Source organism: Molothrus aeneus, chromosome 11 (genome assembly GCF_037042795.1).
Source record: "Molothrus aeneus isolate 106 chromosome 11, BPBGC_Maene_1.0, whole genome shotgun sequence".
NCBI classification, from domain to species: domain Eukaryota; kingdom Metazoa; phylum Chordata; class Aves; order Passeriformes; family Icteridae; genus Molothrus; species Molothrus aeneus.
In genome coordinates, this window is record NC_089656.1 from 17,944,688 (window position 1) to 17,962,995 (window position 18,308).

At 44.5% G+C, this 18,308-nt stretch overlaps 1 protein-coding gene across 1 annotated transcript; it reads right to left on the minus strand.

Annotated features, from left to right (window-relative positions):
• Window positions 1–1,115: 1,115 nt before the first annotated feature.
• On the minus strand, window positions 1,116–17,580 carry KCNG4 (potassium voltage-gated channel modifier subfamily G member 4). Its single transcript, XM_066557393.1, has 3 exons — window positions 17,265–17,580; window positions 15,618–16,417; window positions 1,116–3,261 (listed from the first exon to the last, which is right to left on the minus strand). The coding sequence occupies exons 2-3, from the start codon at window positions 16,365–16,367 to the stop codon at window positions 2,476–2,478; spliced, it is 1,536 nt and encodes a 511-aa protein (XP_066413490.1). The 5' UTR covers window positions 16,368–16,417; window positions 17,265–17,580; the 3' UTR covers window positions 1,116–2,475.
• Window positions 17,581–18,308: the final 728 nt, after the last annotated feature.

Consider the following 18,308-nt stretch of genomic DNA (forward strand, 5'->3'; position numbering starts at 1 on the left):
GACAGGACCCTGAAGAGGTTTGCTTCATATTCCAGACCAGGATTTTGTCTGATTTATCATCTCACTGGACTTACTGTAGAGAATTGCCAGAAAAAAGAAAAAAAAAACCAAAAAAAATTGTGAAAAATAAAAAATCAGATGGACCTGTTCATAAACCAGCAGAAATTGCATATTTGATGGAGGAAATATAAATGCCTGTCATCTAAAGCCAACTTGGTCCTCTTGTTGGAACATCCCCCTGAATAATCCCCTGCATTTCTCTGGTTTGAATCATAAGGTCAATAGCAAGATAAACCCAAGAGATTAATTCCAGTCACGCCATCCCAGTGGTGCCAACAACTGTGCTTTTCTGCACTCCAGCTGCGCAGGAGGGAGGGGAGCATCTCCTGCAGGAAGCTGCAGACCATGCAGGAGGCTGGGTTTCATGTCCAGCTGGGAGATGTGGCAGTGCCTGAGGGTGTCCCCAGGCTCCCAATGTCCCCAGGCTGGGCAGGAGGGGCACCTGCTGAGAGCTGGCCCTGGGGAATGCTCACTCATCACTGAGCTCTGCCCCATCACAAGGACATGAGGACCTTGGCAAGATTTAAGAAATGGAGTAATGAAAGCTGGAAATCTGATTAAAAACTAATTTAGGCCTTGATTAAGCTCAGTGCTTAAATACAGTTCCGAAATTCAGCGTGTCAGAGCCCTGTGGGGATCAGGAGGGCTCTCACTGTGGCCATGAACACACAGGTGTGTGCACACCTGGCCTCTGGGACCTGCATGGAACTCACTGAGCACCTTCACACCATCTAAAGGTTCAAATTGTATAAAACCATCCATTCTGTCCTTAAAGGAGCATTGCTGACCTCTGCAAAGCCCTGTTGATTCCTTCTGGCTCTACATGGGTATCCCAAAAGGGGCATCTTCCATTTCCAACTGAAAAATCACTGCCACTGCCTCTCTGGCAATCATTCCCCTCATTCTTTACTATTTATACCTTTGGATTCTTCTTAGAAGAAGAATTTTCACATTTTCAGAAGTCAATTTTCACGTTTTCAAGAAGCATACTTTTTATCTTTCTTCCAGAGAAACCATCACCATTCAACACAAAATATAACACCAAGGCTTTTTTGATATGGTCAGTAAGCTTGAGCTCTTTTTTTTTATTCCTCATTTTTATTTTAAATAATTATATGAAAAAGAAGTTTGAAGACTTTCGCTGTCTAGTATGATATGTTTACAGTCTGCATACCACAACTGCATTTCAAGCAAATGCTCTTGCAAACAGTGTTTTATACAAAGCAGTGCAATTTGTTAGGTACAGATTGATCATCTGGCTACAGGCAAACTTTGAAAGCTGTCACATACAGCAGTTTTATTTTATTTTAAGCTTGTTACTGGCTTTAAATACAGAATTTGGATTTGTGTCTGTATGCCTGGTGGATGAGCTGTGGATAGCCACACTGGTGTGTAGCCCTGAAAGAATGTGTCCTAACGCCTGGCTCAGGAAATTCATTGCAAGAACACTGGAAACTCAAAGGCAAATCAAATAACAAGTGTGTTTGTGCCAACAGAAGCTGGTTTGTTTGTTACTCATTCAGTGTTAGGTATTCAGCAAGATGCATGAGTGGTAGAGACAAAGTTTATTCTTCGTAGTCATGGAGAAGAATGAGCATTTATCACTGAATAAACTCTGGCTTTTTTACATTCTCCCAACCTCCAGCTCCATGGGGATTTTTTGGAGCTGGCTCTGTTGGGTTGGCTGCTGCTTATACCTATGCCAGGATAGCACTGTAACCTGTGCTGTTGCTTTGCTTTGTGTATTTTGCTGATGCACACGTGTGCACATTTCTGTCTGTGGTTTTGGGAACGGCCCAGGACAGGCTCAGATCCCTGGGTAGATGTGTTTGATGGGGTTTCAGACTCAGTTCCCTGTGTAGATGTGTTTGATGGGGTTTCAGGCTCAGATCCCTGGGTAGATGTGTTTGATGGGGAAGGCCTGGCTCAGTTCCCTGTGTAGATGTGTTTGAGGGGGATACCAGGCCCAGGTCCCTGTGTAGATATATTTGATGGTGTCTCCAGGCTCAGTTCCCTGTGTAGATGTGTTTGATGGGGGAGGCCTGGCCCAGGTTCCTGTGTAGATGTGTTTGATGGGGGACACCAGGCCCATGTCCCTGTGTAGATGTGTTTGATAGGGGAGGCCAGGCCCAGTTCCCCATGTAGAGGTGTTTGATGGGGTCTCCAGGCCCAGGTAGGTCCTTGTGTATATGTATTTCATGTGGTTCCAGGCTCAGTTCCCTGTGTAGATGTATTTGATGGGATCTCCAGGCCCAGGTCCCCATGTAGATGTATTTGATGGGATCTCCAGGCCCAGGTCCCCATGTAGATGTATTTGATGGGATCTCCAGGCCCAGGTCCCCATGTAGATGTATTTGATGGGATCTCCAGGCCCAGGTAGGTCCCTGTGCAGATGTATTTGAAGTGGCTCCCAGCTCAGTTCCCCGTGTAGATGTATTTGATGGGGGAGGCCTGCCCCTCCAGGATCAGGCTGTCCGTCTCATTGAAGGTGTCGCTTTCCCCGGCGCGGTTGGCGCTCTTGGCTCGGCTCAGCCGCGACTGCAGCCGCTCGTGCTCCTTGCGCAGCTCGGAGTAGGAGTGGGAGAAGGTGTGGAATATCGAGGTGGCGGGGAAGGACATGATGAGGATCCCGCTGAGGATGCTGCTCAGAGCCACCATCTGGCCCGGCACGCTCCGCGGCACCATGTCCCCGTAGCCCACGGTGGTCATGGAGATGATGGCCCACCAGTACGAGGCGGGGATGCTGGTGAATTCCAGCACTCTGCCCGACTCGTTCTCAGCCAGGTACACCAGGGGGGAGAAGAGGGTGACGGCCACGCACAGGAAGAGCAGCAGCAGCCCGAACTCCCGCGTGCACTTGCGCACGGTGAGGCCCAGGGTCTGCAGGCCCAGCGAGTGGCGGGCAAGGCGCATGACGTACAGGATCCTCAAGGCACGTAAAACCCGTAGCACCAAGCCCACCTTCTCCAGGTACGTGTTGCTGCTCGGCCTGTCCTCCTCCTCGCTGGAGTCGTCCTCGGAGAAGATGAGGGAGGCGTAGTAAGGGGAAATGGCCAAGAAGTCGATGATGTTCAGGGGTCCTTTGAAGAACTGACACTTGCTCCTGGCCTGGATGAAGCGGAGGCAGAACTCCAGGGAGAACCAAGCCACGCAGATGGTCTCGATGACAAAGATGTAATAGCACTTCTGGGAACACTCACCCTGCCACAAAACAGAGAGGGAAATAAACAAAAGAACAGTCTGTGAACCAGCATCCAAAAACGCTGAGGGAGAGGCAATATGGATCTGCCTGAGTCACTGGCAGCAGAGATAAACAAAACCAGCTCACAGGTAGTGTGGCAGCTGTCCTTCAGTTCCACAGAGAATACTGAGCACACAAAATAGCTGAACAAACAGCTCATTTGCCTCACTGGTCATGGTCAGGCCTCATTGGTCAGGTAGGCCATGAGGTCTACCTGCCTCATTTTACCCTGTTGCTTCTTCCAACTACTAGAATGAAACCCATCTATGTATAAAGTCCTGGCATGCAGGCTGTAAGTCCTGAATGTCACAGACAGATAGAAAAATTATAAAAGAAAGGCCTCATAAAATCATGCCTGCTCTATTAAATTAATAGCTGGCCTGTCACTTCTAAATGCAGCTAAGTACTTTGCAAGTTCTCATGTGAAAACATCTTGAAAATGAGAGTTCATTAACACAACAATCTATTTCTAGGGTGAAAAACAAGTGCACCTGTATAAACAATAAAATCTGTCCCATGAGAATCAGTGAACAAAATATGTAGACAATTCAAGAACAGAGAGATTTGATGGACAAGTAAAATACCTTTTACTAACCAATACAGTAATTGACAAGAAGGTTATCAAATTACAAATTAAAGTTGCCCACGAGGTCTGTGAAAACTGTATAAAATGAGTTGTGTGAATGAAATATTGGCTTTTCCCACATGAAGAAAATGGAGTCACGGCAGACTTTTTACAACACCCAATATTTCTCACTTTCTGCTGCACTTGGGAGTAACAAGTCTTTCTGTGTTACAAAATTGGCCAGCAGAGGTTCCCCCTCAGGAGTGAGTTTGACCCTGCCCAGCCCTCAGAACAATTTAGCTCTGTAGCACCATTTGAGGATTTCTCCTTTCTGCACAGTAAGCTGCTGAGTCCATATTTTACCCCTAAAATGAAACACCACGGAAGCTTCATCAGCCCTGCCAGGGCTCTGCATGCAGGGTCAGGCTGTGGCTCCATTTGCAGTCAGGGCTGGAGCACATTGATGTTTGCAGAGCTGCTGACTGGGCTTGATGAGATTGCCTGCAATCAGCACTTGTGTTGTGCAGTGCTTACTCTCTCTGAACCCTGAATTATTTGTACAGTGCAGCCTGGACTCTGCACAAAACCTGCCTCTGGTCACCCCAGTGATGGGGCCTCTGAATTATTCATTGCTCCCATCAAGATTTGTTTAATTTTTTGTTAGCTGGGCTGAATTTCCAGTACATCTGTTATTTATTTGCCTTTAGACATTTGCAGGTGACATTGCTCTCAGATCATCATGGGGTTTTCCCTATTCCTTCCTTAGAAAACAGAAGAAATTTTGTTTAAGCTGGTTAAAACTTGCTGGTTTGTTAAACCTGGAAGGTTTAACCATTAAGATGCAGGCTGTCTTTTGAACTGATCATGAAATTTCAAGGTGTAGCAATGTAGAGACTGTTTGGGAAATTTTTAATTCTTGCCACCCTCAGTAACTTCAGTATTCCCTATGGAAATTTATATTTACTTAGTGAAGGCAATTTATGCTGTCAGCATAATGAGAACATGCTCATTGCCTTCACATGGGGAGATGGATTTCATCCCAAGAGTTTGCATGTGAATGTTTTATATATTAGGAACATTTGTATATATTATGGAATGCACCTGACTTGATTTATGTAGAATATCCCTCTCTAATGTCAGTCTCTTCCAACATTCTTCATCCTTTTGAATGCCCGGTTCAAAAGCAGCAAATATTGAAATAAGAGGGGGTGGGGGAGGAAATATCAAGCACCAAAGCCAATTTCTGTTTCTCCCAGTAGTTTTGAGGATTTTTACGGCTCAGTGTTTTATGCTGCTCTCAGAACTGTTGTCCAAAGAACAGGCAGAACACACACTGACTTCAAAGCTCTGTTCTCACCAAAATACTGATGCTCCTGTGTCAGTGGGAGATTTCAAATTTTTTTTTGCCACCACATTCCCATTAGTTACTTTCAGTACAGCCCAAATACCCTGATCCATGCATGCCTTTTTTTTTGCCTAAATGGCAGATAAAGAAATCTCTGTGCCACAACAACTTCTGCACGATTCCTCTTTCTGAACAAGCCAGTCACATTTGGATATTCTAGTGCTCAGCACCTGCCAACACAAACCACAACAAACTCCCTCCCTCGACCTCACCATTAACTAGAGTAGAATTCTGGGGGTTTATTTCCAGATCTTTGAGTCAAATTTTCACTGAGCTCCTTCTCCTCCTGCTGCAGTTTTGCTCACGGTGGTGGGGGAGCTCTAAAAGCTCCAAGCTGGGGTGGTGATGACTGTGAGCAAGAGGGGAAGATGAGGTTTTATTTAGAAGTGACCACAGCATATTTTGGGAGGGCTCTTTCAACCAAACCATCTGACATCAATCTGTACTCAACCTGTCACTGACTTTGATGGGAGAACAGTTATGACAGGCCCAGCAGTGAGTATGTAACTCTTTATACTTTATTCATCCTGCAGATTTACTTTTCAGCAATGCAAGAATTTATCAGGATTTATGGAACTTGCCTCCAGCAGAAATTCTACAACCTATGATATAAATGTAATAAAATGAGTGCCTGGTATTGATCTTCTGTATGAAATGAGCATTTGGCTCAACAATGAATGAAACAATATTTTGTGTGTAAAAAGATACATACTGAGCCTGCTGCCTGAAATATTGAGTGGTTTCTTAGATTTATAAACTACCTCAAAGAAGCAAAGGAGTTGTTTCAAACTCCTCTACCACCAGAGATAGTAAAAAAATTCAAGCTTCCTTTTGATTATCCCACTCTGGTGTATAAGAGTGGCTTATTTTCCATGTTCTCTTATGTGCTGGAGTTTATGGTGTTACAGTGAGATTGCTCATTTTAGGATATTTCTGTTAAATTCTCTTTAAAGAGGGAAAAAAAAAAAAAGTTAGTTCATGATAAAAGAGAAGAAGAGCAGTACTGAGTGCAGTTAACCCAGTACCCTCAGCAGCCAGAGGAAACAAGAGCCCAGGGGAACCCTCCTGGTTTCTGTTTTCCACTCACAGAATCCCAGAATGGTTTGGGTAGAAGGGACTTTAAACCCATCTTAAACCCTTAAACCAGGTTGCTCCAAGCCCTGTCCAACCTGGCCTTGGATACTTCCAGGGATGGAGCAGTAAAAAAGCAATTTATTCACTAATTGTGAATTCCAGTTAAATGTGCTTGAGATATGTGCCAGGAAAAATTAATTAAAGTGTAATGACATCTAGGATAACAAACAGAACCAGATCCCAGGGTTATGCAGCACTAGCCAAACCTACAACAGGTATAAATCTCATCTAGTGAAAATAATATCTTTACATGCATCAATAATTTCAGTTATGCCCAAGGAGACTGAATCAGAATTTCCCCTGCAGAATATATCTCTCATCTATCCATGCTGGTTTCCAGATGCTGCTCACTTTTTTTTTGTGCAGACAAGGAAAAACTTGATTATTACTGAATAACTGTAAGACACCACCAAGGAACTCCTCTTGTTCCTTCAGGGTCTGCTCTGTGCTGATCATTTGTGTCCCACCTTTCTGCCCTCTTAAGACAAATGACAATTAAAATATGCTTTGGAAAACTTGTTCTGAATCATTACCTGATCCACCCATGAGTTTTCTGCTGCCAGAGATTTACCCCAATACCTTTTGCAGTGGGTATTTACCCTATATCCCCTCTTAATCTGAAGTACAATCAGGAAAGAAATCCTGTTATTCCCATTATGTTGGGAGTGCAGTGCTGCAGCTGTGTGAGGATAAAATTGGACAGGCACCAACTTTCTGCCCTGGGTGTGACTGACTCTAAGTGGAAGTTCGTTGGCAGCAGTCTGAGCTTGTTTTCTGTGGTGTGTAATTTGGGATTTCCCACAGTCTAAAAACAGGGTGGAGTCTGGGAGGTAAAACAAGCAAAACTACAGGATTTCCTGTGATCTCCTTCCTGTGCTTGCCAGGGAGCTCTGCTCAGGGTGGTGTCAGTGATTCCAAGTGTTTCTTGTGTCAAATGATCTATTCCCAGGTTAAATAGCAAATGATCCATTGTGTCAAATATCTATTCCCAGGTTAAATAGCAAATAATCTATTGTGTCAAATGATCTATTCCCAGGTTAAATAGCAAATGATCTATTGTGTCAAGTGATCTATTCCCAGGCTAAATAGCAAATAATCTATTGTGTCAAGGGATCTATTCCCAGGCTAAATAGCAAATAATCTATTGTGTCAAGTGATCTATTCCCAAGTTAAATAGCAAATAATCTATTGTGTCAAGGGATCTATTCCCAGGTTAAATAGCAAATGATCTATTGTGTCAAGGGATCTATTCCCAAGTTAAAACAGCAAAAGTTCCTCCAATGTTGTGGAACACTTTGCTAATAAGCACAGCTTGATCAGTATCTGGATTATTTCAGAATCATGTCATATTTCCAGAGCTTTGGAGTGGAAATCAATATGTACCTCAGCACAAGGTGTATGTGCTGCTTGCACAGCACACTGGTGAGAAAGGAATCTCGTGTTATTTAGGAAGCCAAGCTGACAGAAGTCCTTGAACCCAGCTAGAAGTCATAACAGACCCCCTGTATGCAAACACTGTTATTCCCAGGGCATGTTTATGGGAACCAGCTAGCTCATCATCATCATCATCATCATCATCAAACAAATGAGCAAGGGCTGAAAGGATCTGAGCCCTGCTCCCAGCCCGAGCTGCAGCACTGATTGCTCCTGGGGAAAGGCTGCCCTGTGCTCAGTGACCCGCACCCAGTGGAGCCAGAACCAGGCAGGGAAAGAGCTCAGATGCTCCATCCTCTTGGAGTCCTAGAGGAGTTTCCCTGAGCACAGGACCTGCACCTTCTCACCCCTCAGCTGTGGAGGGACAGGCTGCCAGAATGCCACCGTTCACACCAGGAGCACGCCTGCCTCCGTGGCTGCTGCAAGGTCATGGTTCACATCTGCTAAATTTATCCTGGCAGGCACAGGTTTTGTTTGGCACAGCCAAGCTGCTGCTCAGATCCTTCCTGTGATGCACACACTGCTCTGTGGACAGAGGCCAGGGTCCACCAGAGAGGCAGCAGATGGGATCAGCCTGTCCTGCAGCTCCCGACCTGCCTTCTGCCAGCCTGTGCTGTCCAGCACTTATCCCAGCAGGACTGCTCTTCCTGCAGCCTGGCCCTTTGGCCAAAATCAGCCAGCCCTCTAGGTGCAGGATTTAGAAGAAAAACCAGCAGGAATTTCCCTCTCTAAGCCCAAGGCTGTCATTTCCTGGGTGGGGGCTGTTTTCCAGCCTTTTGCACTGCTCACACCTGGGCAGTTCATCCTGGTCTAGAGCTTCTCCCTGAGCAATTCCCTGTGTGTGAAAAACACAAACTAATGGCACGGTGTAAAAACAAGCTTTGGTTCTTCCCACAGACCCAAGGCAGTGGGAATACAGGGGAGGCTGCAGGTCTAGAGCAGGGTTAGGAAGGAGCAGAGGCAGAGCAAGAGCTGGGTGTAGGGAATGAGCTCCCCAGCTGGCTCCAAGCTGTTCTTACCCCGTTGACAGCAGGAAATGAACAGATACAGGGCAGAAATCCCTTCTGGCTGTGAAGTGATGGCTTGGTTAAGAAATGTGGTGGCACTGTGGGTTCCCTGCATACCTGAGCTCTGGGATGCAGCTGCAGTGCTGCAGGTAGTGCTGAATCACTGCGGCCGCATTGACGCTGGTATTTGAATAATTAAACCACGCTCTGCTGAATCAAATGGTGGGGAGGGAGAGCTTGAAAACCCTGTGTTATGGATCACACCAGCTCATGGATTTATGGTTTCAGCCTGGTGCAATAAAATCAGAAGGTTACAGCCTGCTGAGAAAGACTCTAACCTGATTTAGGGAATGATGAGCTTGTTAAAGCAGTGCTGTGTATTCTGAGAACACAATGAGCTCCCACTTGTTCTACTTGAGGGGAAAGAAGCCTGGACTTAGGAAAAGAATTACTACAATTACAGCATTTGAGGAAACTGAACTAATATTGGTATTGTATTAATGTGGACATTAGAAAGAACAGAGAAAGAAATTAATGCTCTGTGTCCAACAAATAATTATCCCCTCTGGGGCAGAATTGTACCTAAAATAAATTGTTAAAATTATCTTTTAAACTTTAGTCTGCAGACACTGTTAGAGTCAATTTGAAGAATCTGGTTTTGATTTCAGCCAGTTGGTAACTCCAAAGTGTTGGTGTTAGCAGAAAGATGTGAAAGAATAAATTTTTCTTGTTTTTCTAGTAAGGAATCTAACAGACAATTTTGTAACTGTGCAGAGCAGAGCAGTCAAAATGACAAGGAATTAATCTGAACTTGGAAGGATAACCTTCAACTGACAGTTTTGCTGCTGGTCAAAGCATTTTGCCTGTTACTATTTCTTTGTTTCTTTTCTCACTGCATTGCAAATTCTTCAAAGAAATTCCTTCTTATTGTAACTCTGGAGAACAGGGGGTCCCAAAGATGGTTAAATCTGTTTTAAGGGGAGACACTGGCACTAATGAGAGGTGCTGACACTGTGGGAAAGAACTTGGGGGATAAATTAGAGAGTTTTCCAGAGATGGAAAGGCAGAACCCATCCTCCCAAAGAAAACATTTATTAAGCACTCACCTGTGCTTGAGGAGAGCCAGGTGAGGGGAGTGAACAGGCTTTTGTAACAATTACAGCTCTAAAAGCAGCAGGAGGGGGAGAAATCCTGAATGCCAGTGAGGGCCACGTGCTGGCACACTGCACAGCTGCTGGGGCAGTGCCCAGTGCAGAACAGCTGGAGCAGCTGGAACAGCTGGGGGGTCCCCCAGGATGGCGTGCAAAGCTCGGAGCCTCAGCACTGCTGGGACACAGCCAGGAGGGGATGGGCATAAGGCAAACAAATAATGTCTAAATGTGCTCCCTGAACACTGGACCCTGGCTTTGGAAAGGCAGGCAGGATCCATTCCCTCCCTGGAGGGCCAGAGCTTGTGCAGACACTGACTGTGTGTGGCAGGGAGGGTGAGCTGGGGCACAGATGGTCAGCAGTGAGCACCCCCTCCGTGCCCTTTGGGCTGTGCAGAGCAGGGCCTTCAGTGAGATGAGCATCATCAGAGCTGTACAGAACAGACCCAGTGCTGAACTGGGCAGTTCTGGGTGTGGGTGCCTGGGAAACGGTCACTGATAATGTGGGACTCTGAAATCAGGGTCTTCACATGATGGTGAAATTTCCATCTCAAAGCTCTGGGTGTTGCTGGCCTCAAAAAAAGGCAGATCCCATAAAGCAAAAATCCATAAATATATATCATAAAGCAATAATTCATAAATATGTATCATAAAGCAATAATTCATAAACATATATCAAAGTCCCACGCTTGAATATTCTGATTTCTGTTGTTTAATGCTTTCTTATTTAACCTTTCTTCAATCATTATTAATTTAACTAATTCACTCCATGAAGCACATAAATACTGAGTTTCACTGTGCTGAGCACACCCAGACCAGGAGGGTTTGGGGGCTCCAGTGAAGCACATTTTCCTACTTCCCTTGCTAATCAAAATGGTCAGAAAAAAATCAGAATTGCACTGGATGCTTGGACAATTTAAGAGAGGGATTGTCTGCAGAAAGTGACCTGATAAGAACCCAGAATAAAGTGCTTGAGCAGATGCAATAAAGCCAAAGCACATCCAGCTTTATTTTCAAGTAATTTCAAGTCATATGTATATAGCAGTATATTTATAGATAGGCATGTACACATATGCCTTTATAGTATTACACTTTAAATGAGCATTACATTTTTTTTCTCTTCACAATAAGGCAAATAAATTGGGTTTTTCTCCCGTAAAGTAAAATTATTCCAGTTTTAAAGAAAACCTGTTTCTTGGCAGTTTCCCCCAGTGTGCAAGCCAAACATTCTTTAGCATCATACAGAGAACTTCAGCAACATCAAGCATTAAAAAACTAATCAGGGCCTCCAGAATAATGGTGTAGAATATAAAAAATAATTTAAAAGTGGTTCTATTTGTTAAGTACTGGGTTCTCCTCATCTGTTCTGTTTTCTGGATTCTAAGTGCAAGCAGAGACCAGAAACTTACTCCTTTAAAAGGAACTCGATTTTCACATAATCAAATGATCCCAGGAAAAGACGCTTTAAAAAAATGAGTATTCTGTGTTTCAGGATAAAACCTTCACATGCAACAACAGTGGTTGCAGTTTATGATGATTTTGTTTCATCAGGTCCTATGAAATACCTAAAGCAATTCCAAGCTTCTCAAGGTCAGGTAAGAGCAAACACAAGAATTAGTAGTAACAAGGTCAGGGAATGGAAATATCTGGGGGTTTTCTTCCCCCCTGACCTTAATTTGCTGCCTTCCTGGAGGACAGACCTTGCTGTAGCCTTTCTGCTGAGTCATTTCTCCAGAGGATGCCAACTTTAGGGACTCATTAAATGAAGTATCTCATCCCAAGGAAAGTCCCCAGAGTACTTCAAAGTGATGTCCCTCTCCAGGCCCCTCTGCAGTGGTTTTATCCCAGACTTTTCTGGTGTAATGATGTTGTTTTTTTCCTTTGGGTTGGATGTGCTGAGCAGTGGCTGTTTCAGTGACCCCTCTTAGACTGTAACTCTTATGTGGGACTGGGACTTTTGGGGGGCTTTGATGGGACTTCTGTCCTGTCTGTAGTGGGATGATCTGAATTTCTTCATTTGAGAGTAACACTGCTGAATTTTGTCACTTCAGCTTTCCTATGCTTGGTCTCCTGTTCAGTTTTGCAGTTCTCTCAGGCTTCCTGTTCAGATCAATAACAGATTTTCTCACCTCTAAATGTGCCTTTTTTCCTTATCTCTACATGCCTTGATTAGTGCACATTGATGATATTAAATCTGTTTTTTACCAAAGACAGTTTGGTAAAAACTATTTGGTAAAAATAGCTCCATAAAGAACTGATGCAAATATCATGGACAAGGATATATTTCCACTGGAAAATGTGATCATTCTGTTGTTTTATTCCTAACTAACGTAACCTTGTTACTGATGACTCCTCTCTCCTTAGCCTCACTAATAATAAAACCTTTTGTATATTCATTTCATGGTCAGACTCAAACTTGAGCTCACCAGAGCCGTTCCTTTGCTACTCCACATTTTTACTGAACTTTTTGCTCACCCTTCAGCTGGGACTGTTCTCTCTGGGTTGAGATTCACATCATGTCCATATATAATATAAATGTTTGCCCAGATCTGGGTGGTTTTTCTTCATGAGGAGGTCCCTAAATGGCATTTGGCACATTCTGGAGTGTGTCAGTGATAACAACTCCTCCTTTATTTCTCTGCCAGCTGCATCCTCGACTCCAGGCTCCCCCTGCCATCATCCCCTCTGCTGCCCCTGGGCTGGTCCTTCCCTCCCCTCTGGTTGCCAGGGTGACAGGGTTTCCCTGATGCAGATGCTCTCTCCTGGCTCCCTGCCATCCCTCTCAGCCGAGTTCTCACTTTCCCGAGCACGCTGAGGACTCCTGGCTGCTCTTCTGCCTGCTCTTTCCTCCCTCCTGGGCAGACCTGGCTCAGCAGCTGCTCACAGGACCAGGGATCTGCTGTGCCTGCAGGGTGGGATCAGCAGCCTCTGAGCCAAGTGAGTCAAGTGGAAGTCACCTTGCATTATTTTCCCTTTTTTTTTTTTTTCCTCTGATCCATCTTGAGCTGGACTCCAGCCAGTTTTCACTCCCTTAATGTGGCTGTGGTGAGGAGGAACAGGACCCTAGAGTGGTAAATATGCAGCAGAGGTAAAGCCTTTTTTGTCTGTTTTTCTGAATGGGTAATATGGATAAATTCAATTTCCAGCGTTGGTGACATTGGAAAATGGATCCTTGCAGTAATTTTAAGGACATTTAGCTCAGAGCTTTTGCTAAGCTTTAACTCAGACCTGATTAAACCTCACAATAATCTTTGAATTCAAGTGTGGAATTTCAGGTTGTTCAGAAACTTTGCGAATGATTCTGTCACTGAGCAAACAGGTATCGAATCATCTTTGTGTTCAACCCTAAAAGCAAAAATTTCAGGTCCTGCATGCTTGTTTCAGGTTGCTGGTAAATGTGGCCCCATCTTGGACTCACTCTCTGAGGTCAGTTCTGAGTTACAAATCAACAGACAGTTGATTTTGCTAAGTATGACTCAGCTGCAGCCAAGAAATCCTAATTTTAGTCAATTAAATTCATGCAGCTATTTGTCCAGCTCTAGTTAAAATGCTCTTTTGAGATATCAGTTAAGGAAATCTTAGTTGTTGCAGGCTAAGAATTTAGGGATGGAAATTTAAGGATGCCAAAACTGCTTGTTAGTAGTTCAGACTCTCTGCTTTTCCACAAGGCATGAGTATTTTGTCTCATATATTCCCCTATTTTTCCTGTGGCAGAACATCACATAATTCATAGAAAAGGACTTTTAATACTCTGTATTCTGGGGCACAATGGCAAAGTGCATTAGGCTGGTGCTGTAAGTGTAAATTATGGAATGTTTCCAAACGTTTGGACAAATGTGGTCCTCTCCTCAAGTTCATCCTTCATCCTCTCCCCTCACTTCCAACAATCCATCTTTTGAGCTTATTTCAATGCAGTTTGCTTGTTTTTAAAGTGCTGATATATATGCAAATCTCTAAGTAGTAATGTCATCCTTCTTTTATAGGAAATCAGGAACAGCAGCTTCACTGCAGCTCCCAGACACACTTATAACCCTCAGCATGCTTTTCTTTCTAACTTAGTTATTTTTTAAAACACACAACTCCTTACATCCAGCAGAGCTCTGCTTATGTGCTGGGTCCTTTACATGGGATTTATTTATCAAAGCTTTTCCTGCAGTGGTTGGGAAATGAAGATAAAAAGCCCCTTCCATTAACAAAGTTAGTAGGTAGCACTTGCTGGAGCAGAGTTTGTAATGTTTGTACATTGAGCTGGAAGAAGGATGTTCTATATTTAAAGTGCTTCCTTGGAAGAAGCATTGGAACAGTGCTAACAGCTTTTCCTGTGAAAACAGTTTTTCCTTTTTTCAGCCAAAAAGTAATAGAATAGCTGTGAAGGCTGCAAGAGCACCAGGCTTATTCCTGACAGGTTGGAGCCTTCCTTAGCAAATGGAAGTTAATATTCAAGGGGTTAAAAAGGAACAGGGAATTATCTTAAATTTCAGCCTCCTGTGCAGTCCTCAGTTTTATCCAAAGACATCAAATATCAGGATTTATTTTAACCTTGATAAGGCTGCTTTGACCAGTAAAATAGATACAGATTTTTGTCTTGTACACACCAGGCTGTGCTGTAAACGTAAAAATGACTTTATTCATCAGTATGTGACACTCTGAGGAGTGTCTTGTCTTACAGCAGGGGTTGGGGCAGGGAGTTCATTTGACACAGATTTCCTCAGCACTTTTGGGAGGGCAATTTGCAAATGAAGTGCAGGATTCATTACAGAGATTAATCAAGGTTATTTGATGAATTTGGACGTTACCACATCTGAAATAACTTTGGATTCTTGCTCATCCTCTGGTCTATTATTACAAAAATAAATCTTTTAAATACTGAAATATTTACATTAATGTTATAGAAAAGATCCTTCATGTGTGATACAGGCTCGATTTATTTGCCCTGAATTAATGTGGATGAGTTTTTTGAGAAGGGTTTAAGTGCAGTTAGCAGTTCAGACAGTGCTTGGTATTGCTCCTACAATATGTACATATATATGGGGCAAACACAGAATTCTCTTAGCATGGAATTATGATTTTTTAGAGGCACAGCTTTTATGTATCAGTATGTGCAAAAATACTTCATCTGCCTCTCATCCTTCAATCTTTATGCAACTACTGAAATGTAGCATATAAAAATGTAACATATAAAATGTAACATATAAAAATTAATGAATATTTCTCCCTCTTTAAGCATCTGACAGTTTTATCACAAGGGAAGATACCCAGCTGTTTTAAAAGTAAAGATGTCAGAGGAAAATATTTCTGTAGCTGATGTGTCCAAAGGAGAGATTGCCTGTAAATAGAGAGTGAAGCATCTTGAAAACTCCACCATGTCAGTTTGAGAGCCAGTGCTAACAAGTTAATCTTACACTGGAAACTGCTTCTCAAGAAGGAAAAACCACCCTGTACTGGAGAGCTGAAATATCTGCTCTTTCCAAAAGCTTTTTTGTATTCTAGCCAAAAATCAGTCTAATATTTGTTCCCATTATTCTTAACATGATATCACTTGAAAATGATAGCACTAATTTGAGCCATAGTGGGTTTTCTGTCCCAGTTCTGTGGTTAGACCAGTTAAGAAGGACTGACTTACCCTGTCTTCTTCAGCTCTTAAGTCGGGCATTGTGCTCACACAAAGGCTGACAGCTGTGGTGGCCACAAAGAGGATGGAGAGACAAGCAAAGACTTTGCCTGGCAGTCCTGACTGGGGATTTTCCACCATGTCTCTGAGTCTGTTCATGAACTGCCCAAATCTGGTTTTCTCATCCAAGACGCACGAAGCCTCCTTGCTCCTCCGGAGCTCCTCTTCTTTGCGGATCTCGGCCAGCTCCTGCAGCTTCTGGAAGAGTTTCCGAAAGCAGCAGTTCTCCAGGTTGGATTCCTCAATGCCCCAGTACCTCAGCTCCTCCTGGAAAGACAAGGCACACATGTCTCTCAAGAGCATCAGCTTCCCTGCTGCGAGGAAGCTGACGATCATCCCGAAGGCGTTGGGGTTCCTGTCAAAGAAGAACTCGTGGGTGTCCTCATCGTAATCGTCGCACAGCTGGATGATTTCTTCATAGCTGCTGCAAAGCTTCAGTTTGCTCAGTCTGGTCAGGGGAAACTCGTCCAAAGTACTCCAAGGCAGCAGGTATTTGATGCCCCCAACGTTGATCATGATCTCTGTCTTCAGATCGACTGCAGACACTTGGTCAGGGTGGTAAATCCTCCTGGCCCTCTGGTAATGGACCCCCTTGACAGAAGGGGTTTCCACGCAGATGGGAAACAAGTGGCTCAAGGAATTGCAGGAGTTGTAGCTAATGTTGCTATAGTCTTGGTCACTGCCTCTGGAGAGAATAGGCATCTCTAAGAGTTCTCACCGGGACATCCAGAACAGCATCAGAGCAGGGGGATCTGTCAGCCAGAGGAGACACAGGGAGGAGGAGAAAACATAGCAGAGGTTACTGCCAGAGAAAAGGTGTCTCCAGCCACTTTCCTCAATCAGGAAATCAGTGAGTGCCTGTTTGGTAAGTAAAAGTCACCTCTGTGCCTCTTCCTGAAGCCTGCAGCCCGTGAATGAGCTTTGCTTTGCTGCCTCATTGGTTGTCTGGCAACACAGGCACGGAGCACAGCTCCAGCCTCATTCATAATTATCACCGAGGCTCGGGAGCCTGCAAATCCGAACGGGAACACCTCGGGCTCCTCTCCGAGCAGGTTTGGGCACCGTTACATCCTTATTTTATCCTTATTTTGCGGTCGTTGTCACTTTGCTTTCTTATTCCTACAAACCCCTAACCACCGGCTGACTCAACTAAGCTGCTTAATCGTTATTAGCGACAGAGTTATTAGTTATTAGCGACAGGGCAATTACCTGCCATCAGCTGGATGCGAAGTTCTAATTGCTTTAACGGGACTGCTCAGATCGTGATTCCTCTGCTCTCGCTGCACGCCCGTTCTGCCTCTCGGGGGGATTGCAAGGATTAAAAATGCCTTAAATTCTGTCTAAATGATGACTGTTCTGATCCACCCGACCTCGTGCCAAATTACTGCGAAGTTAGAGAGGAATCTTTGCCCACCGCGGAGAAAACTTTGTTATAAGCAGGCAGAAAGTGTTTTCTCACCTCGGAGAATTTAACACTCCCCTCCTCCTTTCAGGGACAAACCCCTGCTTTTGCCTATAGTCCCTAAATATTAAAAAACCCTTTTTTACCCCAAGACAGGCAAGTGCAAACTGCAAAGAAAGTTTCCCGAAGTGACTTACCGGCGGAGCAGGGGCAGCAGGCGGGAGCGGGGCTGCCCCGCAGGTGATGCTCACCTGCCGCACACGGCAGCGGCTCCCGGGGGCATCGTCCGCCTTTGCTTACATGGAAAATCCCTGGAGCCCTCTGGAGCTCTTCCCTCTTCCTCCTTCTCCTCTTTCCTGGAAGGGGAAAGCAGCCGTGCGTGTTGCTGTAACATATGTTGTGCTGAGGGATCCTCCCAAAGGTGTCCTGAGCCGCAGCTCCTCTCCTGGGCTTTGCTGGTGGAGGATGCTGAGGGAGAGCTGGTGGATCCTGCCCTCTCCCCGTCCCTCCTCTCTTCCCCCGGGACTGTCGATGTGGTCCTGGAAGAGGAGGGGAGAGGGAAGGGGGAAGGGCTTAGGAATAATCTCTCCAGCATCCCTCCGTGTATGCAGCAGGCAGCAACTGGGGAAGAACATGGAGTACAAGTCCCCGGCTAATGAGGTTTGATAATCAGTAAATTCTGGCAAATCTACTTAATAAAACAATTTCAGTGTCTATTAACTCCTTCCAGCATAGTCATGCTACCGTCGCTTGGTCTGGAGAAACCACTTCAATTTTTCAGCACTTCCCATGACCTGCATCCCTCTCAGAACTGGGATTTGCTCTTTAATATCCCTGGATGGAAAGGGGAATTTGTAAGGTCCATGGATGCTGTGCCTCAGCATTCCTTTGCCTGTTAGGGAAATGCTTTCCTTCCATAAAATAAAGGACCTCTGGCTTGTAAAGCAGAGGTCTCTTTTCCAAATCTGCAGTGCTTTTCCAACAGCCAAGAACTTTTTCCTTTGCTCTTACAGATTATAGGAAATCAAACCTTATCATTAATCCAACCTTATCATTAATCAAACCTTTTCAAACCTTATCATGCTTTGCTCATACATGGGCTGTAATGCTTTTGGATTCTGCACTTGGGATGGCACAGATTTCACACAAATTCTGTTTGCTTGGCCTCAGTCAGAGAGTCCGGGAAACCTGGGCTCAGATTCTGTGGACAGGTCCCCCCTGTGGGGCTCCCCAAAAAGCCT